The sequence below is a fragment of the Cajanus cajan genome, chromosome 7, assembly GCF_000230855.2.
Source record: "Cajanus cajan strain Asha chromosome 7, NIPB_CcT2T_4, whole genome shotgun sequence".
Classification (NCBI taxonomy): Eukaryota; Viridiplantae; Streptophyta; class Magnoliopsida; order Fabales; family Fabaceae; genus Cajanus; species Cajanus cajan.
This window is the reverse complement of record NC_138523.1, coordinates 44,842,816-44,856,517: the sequence shown is the minus strand read 5'-3', so window position 1 is coordinate 44,856,517 and position 13,702 is coordinate 44,842,816. Positions and strand designations below refer to the sequence as shown.

The window sequence follows — 13,702 nt, the reverse complement described above, 5'->3', positions numbered from 1 at the left end:
ACCTATGCAATTTATATTTATCCAATTTTTACCCAATTCAATAACTCTTACCTACCCCCAACCCAACCCACCCCATTTTAATTTTACCTTTCAACTGCCAACAAAAACAAATGTAATAAAAAACACCTTGGCTTCCCTAACTCCTACCCTTTACCACTTACTAAATCGCTCCAATTCCTAGGAATCACCTCCTTTTATCTCTTCATGTTATTATATTTATAAAATATATACTAATATTGCTCAGACAATCAAATTGACTACCAAGTCCCCAAAGGCATACTTACCCGAGCTAATGCCTGGTACCCGGCAAAAAAACATCTCTTCCTTAACATTTCAGGATGCACCTGGGTAGTGAACCCATGCACATCAAGGAATCTCTTGTACAATTTTCTCTGTAAGGGAGAAAGCTTGACAGTTATCACAAAGACAGTTTTGGGTGGTAGATCCTTCTTCACGACATTCATGTCCATTCTTTGAACAAAGCCTTTTAACTGTTCATAGAGGATATGAGACCTTTGGTTCATAATTTTCACATCAATCAGAGTTGAATTGGTGTGTTGTCCGTTCTCTATAGGATTTTGGAAGCTGCAGATAAATAAAATTAATTTCTTAGAGACATATATTAAATAAATTACAATATAAATCAGAACGATGAGAGAAAAGAAAGCCTTGCCGGTTCCGAAATTCATGGCTGCTTCCAAGAAAACCTTCTCTTACAAAATCAACCATCTATTTCACATAAAATGAAAAAGAGTCAAAGACTGCATGCAATAACTTGATGGTCATTACTTGATGGTCATTCAACTTGTAACTTCTACACAAACTTACACAGTAATATTCCATGAGATTGTTTTGAAGAGGTGATCCAGTAAGTGCAATTCTTCTCTGGCATTTTACTTGTTTCAAGGCTTGAGTAACATCAGCCTTAGTATTTTTTATCATATGGGCTTCATCACAAACAAGAATGTCAGGTCCATCCTGCAGCAACATATCAACAATGTCAAAGGAATGCAATTGCAAAAATTAGAATATTAGAATTATACAGTTTTAGAATGCTAATCCATTTACTATTCAACTACTACATTCCCAAAATATACAACTACATTACTATATTTTCGACAGTCTCCTTTCAATGTCCTTGTCCTATCTGTTGTGGCTGTCATATCTGCTTGTTGTTTTGCCATGTGCAATTCATTCCCACCAATAAAACCAGAAGCTGTAGATGTGTAGTACCTCAAAACTTCAGGTCGTCACTTTCTACAAGCTACCTACATAAACCATCTCCAACAACCTTCAGCTGACATGCTGACACATCTTTCCACTATTTCTGGTCGAAATTTCTCCAGACCTTGTCTACTGGCACATTTTGTCAAGCCCCTTATTCTATAACCAGAAATCCACCAGCTTCATTGCTGGAAAATTCTTCTACTGCTACCATCTACATTTCACTCTTCCCAGTAGTTTATCAAAAACAGGCACTGACATCAGCATTTTAGGCCAACAATATTGTTGCCAAAAACATATTGACATGGCAACAGCTCATTCTGACCTGTTTGAAATGATTGTCCAAGTTTGGTGGTTTCTATTTGTCTCTTTTTCGATGAGTTACCCTTCCTTCAACACAGTGCTCATTTGTCTATCCAGCAGTCATTCAATGTTTGGCATACATTATTTAGTTGTGTTGTCTCTCTGTCTCTGGCAATGCTATATACTCTATGGACCCCAACCCACTTTAATTTTAAGCTATAAATTACATAATAGCCTGTTTTTTGCACTTTTTCAAATAACTCTGGTCAAGTCTCTCTGCATCACTTAACCTTCCGTCAACTTTGATTTAAATTTTAATGAAAATTATTGTTTATTTTACACATTACCATTGGGGATTTAACACATTCAAAACCTACATCCCTAAATTTTAGGTTTCATCACCAAACAATCTACAGAAAAATAAATCTTTACAGGGACACACAAAGAACAGTTTAAATTATCATTGAAGTTAATTGAAAAAAGTTAATGATTTATGTTAAATTTCATTTTAAAATCAATTGGCATTAAGTTGTCCAACAGATATATAAACCGCACCTGGAGAATTGAGGCAAACAATGTGGAACTTCCAACACCCCCCTTCCACAAATGTCTGCCGAACTAGGCAAGGCCTACTAGAATAGGCAAACCAAAAGATGGATTCTAGGCTCTTATATCATGGAAAATTTCATTTTAAAACCAATTGGCATTAAGAAAAGATGCCCAACAGATATGTAACCAACACCCGAGGAATTGAGGCGGGCGATGTGAGACTTCCCAACAAATTCAATTAGTCTAGGGTCTATTTTAATAAGCCTTTGAAAAAAGGCTTTGGTGATATAGATTTTTTTCTAAACAATTCTTTTTCTAGTTTTTTGAGAAAATCACTTTTTTTAAAATGTTTTTCAAGAAAAATTATCTAGTAATCATAAAATTTTGTAAAAAAACGTTTTTAACAAAAAAATTATTAAAAAACACAGACATATGGATTCTAGATTCACTGGTATATATTTAATAGCATGTAAGAACAGTAGTCAAATATAGTTACTATTGCAGATAAATTCAAAAAATTAGCTATGTCATCAGTCATTGATTAGCTCTCATAGTTGATGCAATCATAATACAAATAATAATAATAAAATCATGCATAATTTACATAGTTTCTCTCAAACACTGTTTGTTTGAAATACTCTTAGAAGTCCCAAGTAATATCAAGATAGTCCAATATAACGCCTAATAATGTACCACAATGAATTATTAATCATCTGATTAATAACAAGCAGACTTATCTTCTATTGTCAAACAACAAGAAGAGACGCTATTTCAAGAATTTTACCTGCAAAGCATGGCAAATTTCCCTGGCCATGTTCCGATCTTTCACATGCTTCCCAAAAGACAAATTTCGAAAAGCAGTATAGCCAATCAAAAAGACACCACCTTTAGATCTCCATTTAGCAAGCAATTCTGCCCTTCTATCTCTGGGAAAAGGAAATTATACTAATAAGATGATGTGTATAAGTGGTTGTGTTGAAAATCCTAACATTTGAAGGGGGCTATAACCACATGAATCTTGCAACTAAGATGGTGTTATTACAAGTTTGTTGATGTCTAATATGCATAGTTGGACTGTACCTACCAGTCCAACCAATTCAACTGCAAACTGGTACCAGACTGGTTCAGTCAAACTTCAAAACTGGTTGTGCAAAAAACCATCGCAAAACCAGTTAAACTGGCCTAATAGTATATAGATGTCAGTGTCTACTTGTTGTAAGTCAGTTAGACTGACAATTGTGCCATCTGTCAATTAGTTATTAGTTTGTTAGTCTCATAGCTTATCTCAGAAGCTACTAGTATTGTATAATAAATATTGTCCTGTGTACTGAATCATCTGTATCAATAATATTCAGATTTCTTTTTTGCCTAAATTCTCTCTACACAATTCTATTTCTGCTAAACCAATTTGAGCCAGTTCAATGGGGAAAAAACTTTTTTAATTAAAAAACTCAATATTATGATGTGGGAAAAAAAACAGCCACATACCATTACCAAATGGCACTTATAAAATGTTAAAAATGCAAGGCCATCCCTGGATCAGTTTCATATGATTAATTGATATAGAAGGAAATGTGTGTGGTAACATCTAGTTATTAATCAAATATTTGAACATGGATTCAGTAGCATGATGTTACAGCTCTTCACTCTTATAAATAATATAATGATGTCAACAAGATAATAAGCAAACCTAGATACATCTTCCAGCATGAAGACTCTGAGTGGCTTTAACTCAGAAGGTCTCCACTTGAGGAACTCCTGCCGCCAATTATGTAGCACGTTGACAGGTGTGACTATAAGCGCAGTTCTTAACCCCAATTCAACACATCTCATTGCAGTGTACAAAAAAGCTATCACCTAAAAGTTCCAGCATAATCAATCATCAAACCAAAACCATCAAACAGAAAAAGAAATGAGAAACTGTCTGAAAATGTAGCAAATTATTCACATAACACAACATCCATATACATAGAAGCCATGCAATCTAAAGATGGTAGCAGGGGAGAAAAAAAAAGGACCAGATACAAAGATCCTTCCAGTGCTGTTGCTTAGAAGTCTGGAAATTATTTATTTCTATATATGTGTGGGGTAAAAAAATTCCATATTCCACCATGTTGTGGGCTTGGTGCCATAAAGCATAACAGTGCTACAGCCTACAGGGTATTTTTGACACTCTTGCATATAAGACTTCTCTATCTTTACAAAAAGAAAAAGAACTAGACATAATAAGAAGAAACAAGTTACTAAAATTACAAAAATAGGAACAATGACAGGGATGAAACAATAAGAATAATAGCAACTAGTTTACAAAAGGCATTGTGTGCCTCCGTATATTTTTTTCAAAAAATAAAAATAAAATAAATGATAGAAGTAATTGAAATTAAATATGATAGAGCTGTTAACAATGAGTGCAGGTGGTTTAAGGTAATTAATTAGAAGTGTAATAAAAACTAAATTTAAAAAAAAAAAGTGCTTTGAAAGTTAAAAGGGTAAAACAGTCAACAAAAAGTATACACCAAAAAATATATCATCTTTATTAACAATATAGAAGTGTGTATGTGCGTGTATATATATACATAGAAAGATAGATAGATAGATAGATAGATAATTGAATACTAACAATCAAGTAAAAGACTACAAATCACACCTACAATAGACTAAAAAGCCACATTGTTGACTGATATTTGTTCAATTTGATCTAAATTTCAATTCAGAAAAGAACATAGTATCTGTATCATGATTAAATACTGCAAATGTTCGATAATGACAATTTTTAAAAAGTGAAAAAAGAAAGAAAAAAGAATATGTAAGGTGTACTCAAAAAAGAGCAATTTAACAGAAAAAAAACATTGTTTGTCACATGTATATTCAACCAAACTGACTCACTCAATTATATCTACATAATAAAATCTCAGTAATGCATACAATACCTGAAAAGTTTTACCAAGGCCCATAGTATGAGCTAGAATACATCCAAGACCTTTATCCCCAGACTTCACTTTTCTGATTGACTGTATTATATTTTCCCACATGAATCTTATTCCAGCAATCTGCAAATTGTGACAAATTAAATTGTAGGAAAAAAAAGCAAATCCAAAAAGACAAGCAGACTCTTTGAAAAAACTTCAAAGATGCTCACTATTATGGTACCCCTAGTTTGCTTGTTTGACAAATAAACATCCTTTTGTCCATGTTTGGTTTGGCTTGTATTACAGAAGTAATCTCATTAATTCGATGATCATGAGAAATATTAAAATCATTTATTTCCTGAAAAATAAGCTTTCGCAAACATGTGCTTATTCTAGTAGCAAATGAAGGCATATCAGCTTCCATGATGAAGAGTATACATGTTGTCTGATAATAATTGATTGGCATGGTGCCAATATAAAGTTAAAAAGTGCAAACAAATATTCAGAATTCCCAAAATATCCACTTAGAACACTGGACAAAAAGGTGTCCGGTGTAAAGTACTGAAGTACCAAACTGACATCCAGAAAATAGCATTATTTGTTTCCTTTTCTTCCATTGCTAAGCAATAAGCATATAACACAGTTGAATGTTCAAACAGAAGCACCTGTACTTCTAATGACCTAAATTGAATCCTAATAAGGTTCATAATCTCAACATGAATAAATAAATGGGGATTATTTTGTTGAGGATCTTCAGCTAAAAAAAAGAACTAGGTACAATGAAAATTCAAAGCAGGAATGAGAATTAATATCCAGAAAAGAAACTGTCTAAAAAGTCAAAAACCTGATGGGCCTTCAGCTTAGCTGAGATGCTAGGAGGAATTCTAACAGCTTCTTCACCTTTCTCCCTTACAACATTCACTATGTAACCTGCTAGTGCATCACCAAGAACTTCAACAGTTGCACCTTCTGGTAAATTCCCATTACAGCCGTCAGAGCTCATCTCAACTGACGAGGCAGAAAACTGCCCTCGCAAAGACTTCAGGCGTTCCTGACGTTCCTAAAGAAGTGGGGATGATAGTGAACAATTTGGACCAGCAAAAAGAGTTTTGGCAAAAACAAAAAATCTCACAAAAATCGCACCTTTTCAATTGCTATTTTCCTTTTTGTCTCTTCTCCTAATTCAGCATCATCAAGTATCCTCCGAATATTCTTTTTTTGTCTTCGCTTGGAGCTGTAAAACAAAAGATGATAAGATCCAATATCGAACATCTCCGCAATTCAAATATGGAGATTATTGATAACTTGTAGTGAAGTTAGATTAGCACAACAAAAATGCATGTGAACCTGAGAATGTCTTGCATGTGATTTCATATCAAAAAATTACACAGCTACATTAATTCTTATTTGGAATGACTAAAAGAAGACAAATCATCTAATAAATTTGCCAAATTGAAATACACGTTTCAAAAAAACAACAGAACAGATAGTAAAATATTTTTTAAGCCACCTAGAATGACCATAGGGAAAAGGTATGTAGAGATGCATGCATCACCAACCATCAGCCAATGGAATTAATTGCTATTTCTCAAAAATTAAAATGTCAATAATTACAGCAACTGAGCATGATCAACAAAAAATAAATAAAAAATAAAAACTACATATAAGCCATGACATCAGAGGAAATCAAATAGTCATATGCAGCTCAAAAAGACAATCAGTAATCTCATGATAAGAAGCATGAGCATGAGGTATAAATCATGATTGCTAATTAGATATTCAAGAAAATGACCAAGTCATAGGAACTTGGATCAAATGGGCACATTGAGTGCCATCAATTAATTAATCATGTAACATGTAACAATGACTTCACCTGATTGTAGCACTAACATCTTCATCAGAATCATCTGAATCATCTGAATTATCTGAATCACTACCAGAACTGGAAACCATTATATCAGCAGACCCCGTAGCTTTCTCTAATTGCAAGGACAGTCTTTGCAAAAGATTTGGATGGCAACAACAACAATGCCAGCTAGATGCCTGAGCTTCGGGAACCAATTCTACACCGAGATTCTTCTTTAAACATTTGGTGCAGAATAAACTCTTGCATAATTTACAGCTAACTAAGTCATTGCTTTCTCCACACCATCTACAGTAACCCTCCAACCAATCTTGTCCCAGATCCTGTGACAAGTAAGCATTTAAATTTAGCTTTGAGCCTCGTTTTTGGATTTAGAAATATTAACTTGAGAATGAGATGCTGCATATGATCAGCCTAGCTCAAATGATGGAAATGCCATCTATTAATATTTAATGAAAACACATTACTTTGAACAATATTTTTTCAGGTTGCTAAAATGAATAGCTTCTTCCTCAAACACAAGCAGCATATTTACCAAGTTACACAATCAAAATAGATGCCTGCCCACAAATACAATGACCAAAACCTTATGGCTTCAAACTGAAAAAACTGTTCATGAATTTTATTAACAGTAAACCTCAGTTTTACTAATATGCTAGCTAGAACAGAAGTATGTACCAAATACCCCTTGGAATTCTAGAACAATTTCCAAGCAAAAGATTAGTAGATTTAGGCTCATACCTTTTTATGTGCCTTTTCCTGCAATAAGCAATTGCAATCTCCACAAATAATCACTTTCAAGAAAGGGTGTGGATGTACTTCAAGAGCCACTTTATCACAAACTGTGCACCAAAATTTTTCATCTAAACGCTCTGAAGGAAGAGAATCAGCACCATTGTTACATAAATCTTCTTTTACCTCTTGAGTATTGCAATCTAATTTCTCTTCAGTGACGTCTGCTTCATTATCACTGTCAATAATAACAATCCGACACTTCTTATTATCAGCATCAAACCCACCACTGTTTACACGTTTGATTCCTCTCTGTTCAATAATGTCATCTGATGAAGATTTGGGTGGATCTAACAAATCATCAGTACTCATAGGCTTTTCTTTGTCAACATGATGACTGGCATCAAAACCTTCAATTTTATTGGTCTCCATAAGCACACATGTATCCTTGCCATTGTCAGACACAATTTTCCCCTCATCACTGGTTCCATCCTTCAAAACAGGGTTTAAACCATAAGACTTCTGCATGTGGCTCTCCATCATCAGGATAGGTGTGCTTATTTCTCGCTGAATTACATTCAGATTTAGTAACAGGATATGAGAATCTCAAAGGAACAAAACCAAATCAACTATTCAATTCAATCATCAATAAGCCATATAATTTCCTATACTTAGGTGCCAATACTCTAAGTCTATATGAATACCAAGAACAAGGTTTTATTTAACCTATACACAAGATCATTAATTTGGGTAACTGATACCAAATAATGATTTGCATAAGAGATCTCAAAAATAACATCCTTAACAATCAGACATAAAAGTAATGTCACACAGTTTGAGTCGAGCAAAAAAAAAAAAAAGAATAGTTATAAAACTCACCTGTTTACTTTTCTTTTGATGCCTCCTATGTTTCAAACGGATTTGAAGTTTCCTATCAACAACTGCATCATCCTCTTCTTTGACCTGTAAAATAAGTGCATGAAAATATAATTACTCCCTAAACATGGGCAAACATATTGACAGGAAGAAGAAAACATATAGATATGCAAAACATGGAATATGTACTGACGTACCATACCGTGGTATGGTACATGTTGGCATTTTAGTTCGTGCTTGTATACATCTGTTCAGAATATGCATGATTATTCAAAAGGCCAAATATCAAACATAACTAATTTGACAATTAAGAGATGTCCCAAAAATATATGCCAATTTTTTAGTCATATCATAGTTATCAATCTCACATAGCAGAGCCTAGCAGCTGACCCCAAACATGCTAAACTGGAGTAATGCATAACAGGATGGCCGCTATTGTACAATTCTAAAATTATTTACAAAAATTAAATAATTTATAATATACACACATAAAAACGCTCAAAAAAAATTTTAAAAAAATTCAAATTTCAGAATAAAGGCTGTTCAGAGTTTGGAACAGAGAAAAGAATGAGGTGTAAGGGCCACCACCAGAAACAGACAGAGAAGGTGTTGGTCTCACAATATGGATGTCACAGAGTAGAGTGGGAAACTAGCATCCAATTGGGGTTTGTCAAAGTTACGAAAAGGGGGGAGGGGAAAAATTTTCAACATATCTGACTCTAGCACTGCTATAGCACCACAAGAGCTGACATTTGAAAGCACAGCACATTGCAACTCTATGCTGCCATAGTGCCTCTATCACGTGATATCAACAACAGAGTCATAGGCTCACACCTTCAAGATAATTTTGAGAACACAAGGAGGCCATCAAATAAGGACAAGAATAATTACTTTGTTTATAGGAGACTATGTTAAGAAAGCATTGAAAAAAAGAGCAAGAGAATTAATACTAAACCTAAAAATGGTATCATAAATACTTACCTGAAACAGGACATACTAAACCAAACAAATAAATAGATATAGAACTCAATATTTAGTTCATGACTTCATTCTAAATAGTAAATATAAAAAGATAAATAAATAAATAAAAGACTTTTCAGTAAGTACCTAGTTCAAAAGAACTCAAGACAACTAAAAATGGTGTCTACAATGAAACCAAAGCAAAGAGTCTAAATTCATTAATAAAATATCAAATTGAGTCATTAGAGAAACAAATTAAACAATATAGGAAAAAAACAGAAAGTTACCAAGACAATAGCATCCAAGTCAATGAATATCAGAGTTGAAATATACAGAAATATATTGCTGGCTTATTTGATACATCTTCATTGAGGATAAAAAGCTTTTCATCTAAATGCATGATTATTAAATACAGTGGAAAATGAATATAGGACATCCCATCTTGTAACACATAGGAAAATCAACAAGGATGTCAAACAATACCTAAAACAAATATCTTAGCTTCAGAAACAATGATGACCAATCAATAAACAAGGAATACTAAACAACCATATTGGTCCTTGAACATTTACTACTACATTTACAATTTAGTCTTGTTTACTTAATTATATTATTTTGTCCATAAATTATTCAAACTTGTTTTATGTTATTCATAAAGACAAGGTAGTCAAAATCGAGCTTCTAGTTAGATTGTAAATTGTGGAATCGTAACATGAAGTGTAATATTCTACAAGATTTCTAAAATTCAAATATATACATCTAACAGTATAAATAAGAGGGGGAAAACCATTATAACACATGAAATACTTAATTAAGCTTAAATTCATAATTGTAGATTCATAAGCATAATAAGTCTATAACTAAACTCCATACAGAACTAAAATGACCAACAAAAATATCTTAAAACACTGCACTGCAGTAGCAAAATAACTTAAAACACCTGGTTTAGACCTCTAACTCTAAGACTCATAGTTTAGACGAACAAAAAAAATTGAAGGTTCAGAAGAGACACCACTAGAACCACCTACAACACCAGCTGAGATTGGGTTTGACATCTTCAATAAAAAAAAAGAACAGAAACTGAGACACGAAGAAAGAAATCCAACCAAAGACTTGTGAGCAAAACAGATTCGCATAGGCGAAGGGAAAAAAGAATCAGAGAGTGGGACTGTGAGAGATTGATATGTTACCTCTGACTCTCTGAGGCTTCGACATAGCAGAAAAGAGCTTCACGCAGCAGTTAGTGCAAAGAGGATCTCCGCCAGCAGAGGACGGAGAGCACCCTGGTGGTCACGATATTTGTGCAGCTGTTTGGGTAACAGTTCGCACGAGATTGAAGAAGGTTGTTTTTGGGGGAGGCTGGTACAGTGTTTGGTTTAGACATTTAGGTCAAGGATTTGATGGGCTGAGTTTTTTAGAAGCCCAGAACAATAATAAAAAAATAAACTTGACCCAAAATGTGGAAAACTTGGAAAATGATGGATAATCAAAGACAGAGGAGAGCACCTTAGTGTTCACAATATTTATGCAGCTGTTTGGGTAACAGTTCGAATGAGATTGAAGAAGGCTTGGTTTTGGGGAGGCTGGTACAGTGTTTGGTTAAGCCATTTAGGTCAAGGATTTGATGGGCTGAGTTTTTTAGAAGCCCAGAACAATAATAAAAAAATAAACTTGACCCAAAATGTGGAAAACTTGGAAAATGATGGATAATCAAAGAGGCTTGCAAACTTGAAAAAATTGACAAGTCCGCCGATTATACGCTCCAGCACGAAGATTTTTTCGATTCCACATTTGAATGGTTCTCATAATGGGTGAACTCACCCACAATAGCAGAAGCGTAGCAACGTGCTATTCTACGAGGCAACTCGCGACTTTGATTACCATGATTAAAAACTCAACACTGATAGCAAAAGAGATTAACATGAACATTGTTTGGATAATTCAAAGACTAAACATTTTTGGCAACTTAATTTTAGGAAATAATCATTGTTTCCAAAAGCTATCTTTAGAGGCTAAGAGGAAAATAAGAATTTCTTCAAAATATGTTAATCCAAATACATACTAAATCGTACCCTTCATAAATATCAGAGAGATTATCAATTATCAATGTAGAACACTTTCAAGAAACAGCATCCCATTTTACTTGTAAATACAAAATGAAATGATAAATAACCTTTTTAAATTTTCTCCTTTGCTCTTCAGAGAGATCTAATTCTCTTTCATTTGCAATGGCAGCTGCAATAAATGGATCCATAGAATTCCCATCAACATCATCAATCTCCTCCACCTAAAGAAAAAGGTAACCAAGATAGTGAACATACATCACCAATGCTGAAGAACATACTATAAAAACAGCTTCCATCATGTATTAAATTACATAAAAGATTACAATTTAAGCATGCATTGGAGAGAGAAATTCCAAATACCAAAAAAAATTAACCAATTTTCTACATCTAGAACAAAACCATATAAACAGGACAAAAGGTATTTCATGAATCACCAAACAACAATTTAACAATTATAGGATCCACAAACATAATGACAATGCAAAATTATGAGGCAAATAAACAAATTTAAACCAGTATTCAAGGTAAGTAGCAGGGAGAAAAGGAAGTACCATGCTATATTCTACAATTTTAGGGAGGGTAACTCACTGAAACCTAACAACTGGTTTTTAATTTTTATGAGGAAACACAAGAACCAATGAATTACTAAGGCCATTTTTTCATGGGATAAAAATAACATCACTAACATTACCCAGCCATTTCCCGACACACACACACACACACACACACACACATATATATATACATTTGTACGGCACTACATATAATCCAAATCATCAAGAATCCAAATTCAGGGGATCTAAAATTCAATTCAAGGTAAGGGTGAAAAAAGGAAAAATGAATGGAATAAACTATTAACATCAGCTAGCTCCAGTAATTATTCTTTCTTTCCCTTCATTTGATTCCTTTGACATATACATCAAATTAATAAATAAGCAGTAAACACAATTAAAAATATATTTCCAACCTCATCAACTCCAGGAAATTTGAGTCCCATCAAGGCAGCTTGCTGTGGAGTGCTGGCCAAATAAACAGAAGCCCAATGCTTACCACCAAATGAAGCATCATTGCCACTCCCATCAGAAACTATTTTATTGAACAGATCCCAATCGCCCTCGGTTTCTTTCTTTGCTGGCTCCTGGGATTCGTCACACAGTTTTTTTTGAAGAAAGCCACTAGCACCTTCTTCCAGTAATTTACCATGTCGCCTGAACGAACACCAAAAGCTGATAAGAAAACATATTTGACTGTTGCCGGATCCAATACCCTATATGAACCATACCTTCTAACAGGTCTGTTTACTTGTAGATGTTTCTCAGCATCAGCAATTGACATAGCAATTTCAGCAGTTGCCAGAGACCCAACCCAATGATTCCTCTTTTTCCATGCTTCAGTGGAGCAAACATTGGGAGCTTCTCTTTCAATCATCTTATAAAGGCTAGGGAGTTCAATGCCAGCCCCATCAAGTTGTTCCTACTCAAGATCATATCAACAAATAGCAGAAGAAAAACATAAGCACATCTCAACAACGGCATAATTTATAACAGCTCCAAGAAAATTGCTACACCAAGTATTAGAATGGGCTTATCACCAAACAAACAAAAATCTTGGAAACTTGGAATGTTAGAATCTAGTATAATTTACAAAATTAAACAAAAAAAGAAGGAAAAAAAAAAAAAGCTCTGAATGTGCTTGGTGTTTTCCACACACCAGAATGGACAGTTTAATTCAAGAGTATTAAAAAAGATAATCAATGCCAAAACAATTTACAGGTGAAAAACTAAGATAGCGCTACTTCCTAATATGCACTAAACCTAGCTACACCAAGTATCTAGGCTACTTAGAAAAATAAATACTAAAGAAGCTCTTACCTCCCAAAATATTCCTATTTGCAACAGCCTACTTGAATGAAACTTTGGAGAAATAAAGTGGAGCCTTTTCAGCAGTTAAAAGTACCACAACTTAATAACGAGTTGGCATTTATATGGAAATTACATGGTCAATAAGGCTTAAATTAGGCTTGTAATAGTTAAGGGCTAATTTTATTAGTTGATTATAGATTTTATGCTACATTACATATTTTTTGGTTGAACTTAAGACCCAATTGTATTCAATGACTTCTGCTTTTTTATGATGGGAAGGACATTGACATTGTTCAACTTATCTCTGAGTTGTCAATCGCAGATTGCAGAAAATCAAGGAAAGCTGAAAATCCACTA

General features: G+C 33.9%; 1 protein-coding gene across 3 annotated transcripts in view; it reads right to left on the bottom strand.

Annotated features, from left to right (window-relative positions):
* Positions 1–13,702, bottom strand: part of ATRX (P-loop containing nucleoside triphosphate hydrolases superfamily protein) — a 28,676-nt gene that overhangs the window by 10,209 nt on the left and 4,765 nt on the right. For 2 of the 3 annotated variants that reach the window (XM_020369393.3, XM_083059816.1), the window contains 14 exons: positions 12,766–12,956; positions 12,451–12,691; positions 11,591–11,704; positions 8,461–8,544; positions 7,591–8,148; positions 6,859–7,172; positions 6,129–6,219; positions 5,830–6,045; positions 5,007–5,126; positions 3,767–3,933; positions 2,861–3,002; positions 829–978; positions 674–729; positions 285–585 (listed from right to left, as the gene is read on the bottom strand). In XM_020369393.3, the coding sequence (XP_020224982.1) occupies positions 285–585; positions 674–729; positions 829–978; positions 2,861–3,002; positions 3,767–3,933; positions 5,007–5,126; positions 5,830–6,045; positions 6,129–6,219; positions 6,859–7,172; positions 7,591–8,148; positions 8,461–8,544; positions 11,591–11,704; positions 12,451–12,691; positions 12,766–12,956 (2,745 nt within the window). The remainder of the gene's footprint in view (positions 1–284; positions 586–673; positions 730–828; positions 979–2,860; positions 3,003–3,766; positions 3,934–5,006; positions 5,127–5,829; positions 6,046–6,128; positions 6,220–6,858; positions 7,173–7,590; positions 8,149–8,460; positions 8,545–11,590; positions 11,705–12,450; positions 12,692–12,765; positions 12,957–13,702) is intronic. The other variant, XM_020369402.3, reaches the window with a different exon arrangement.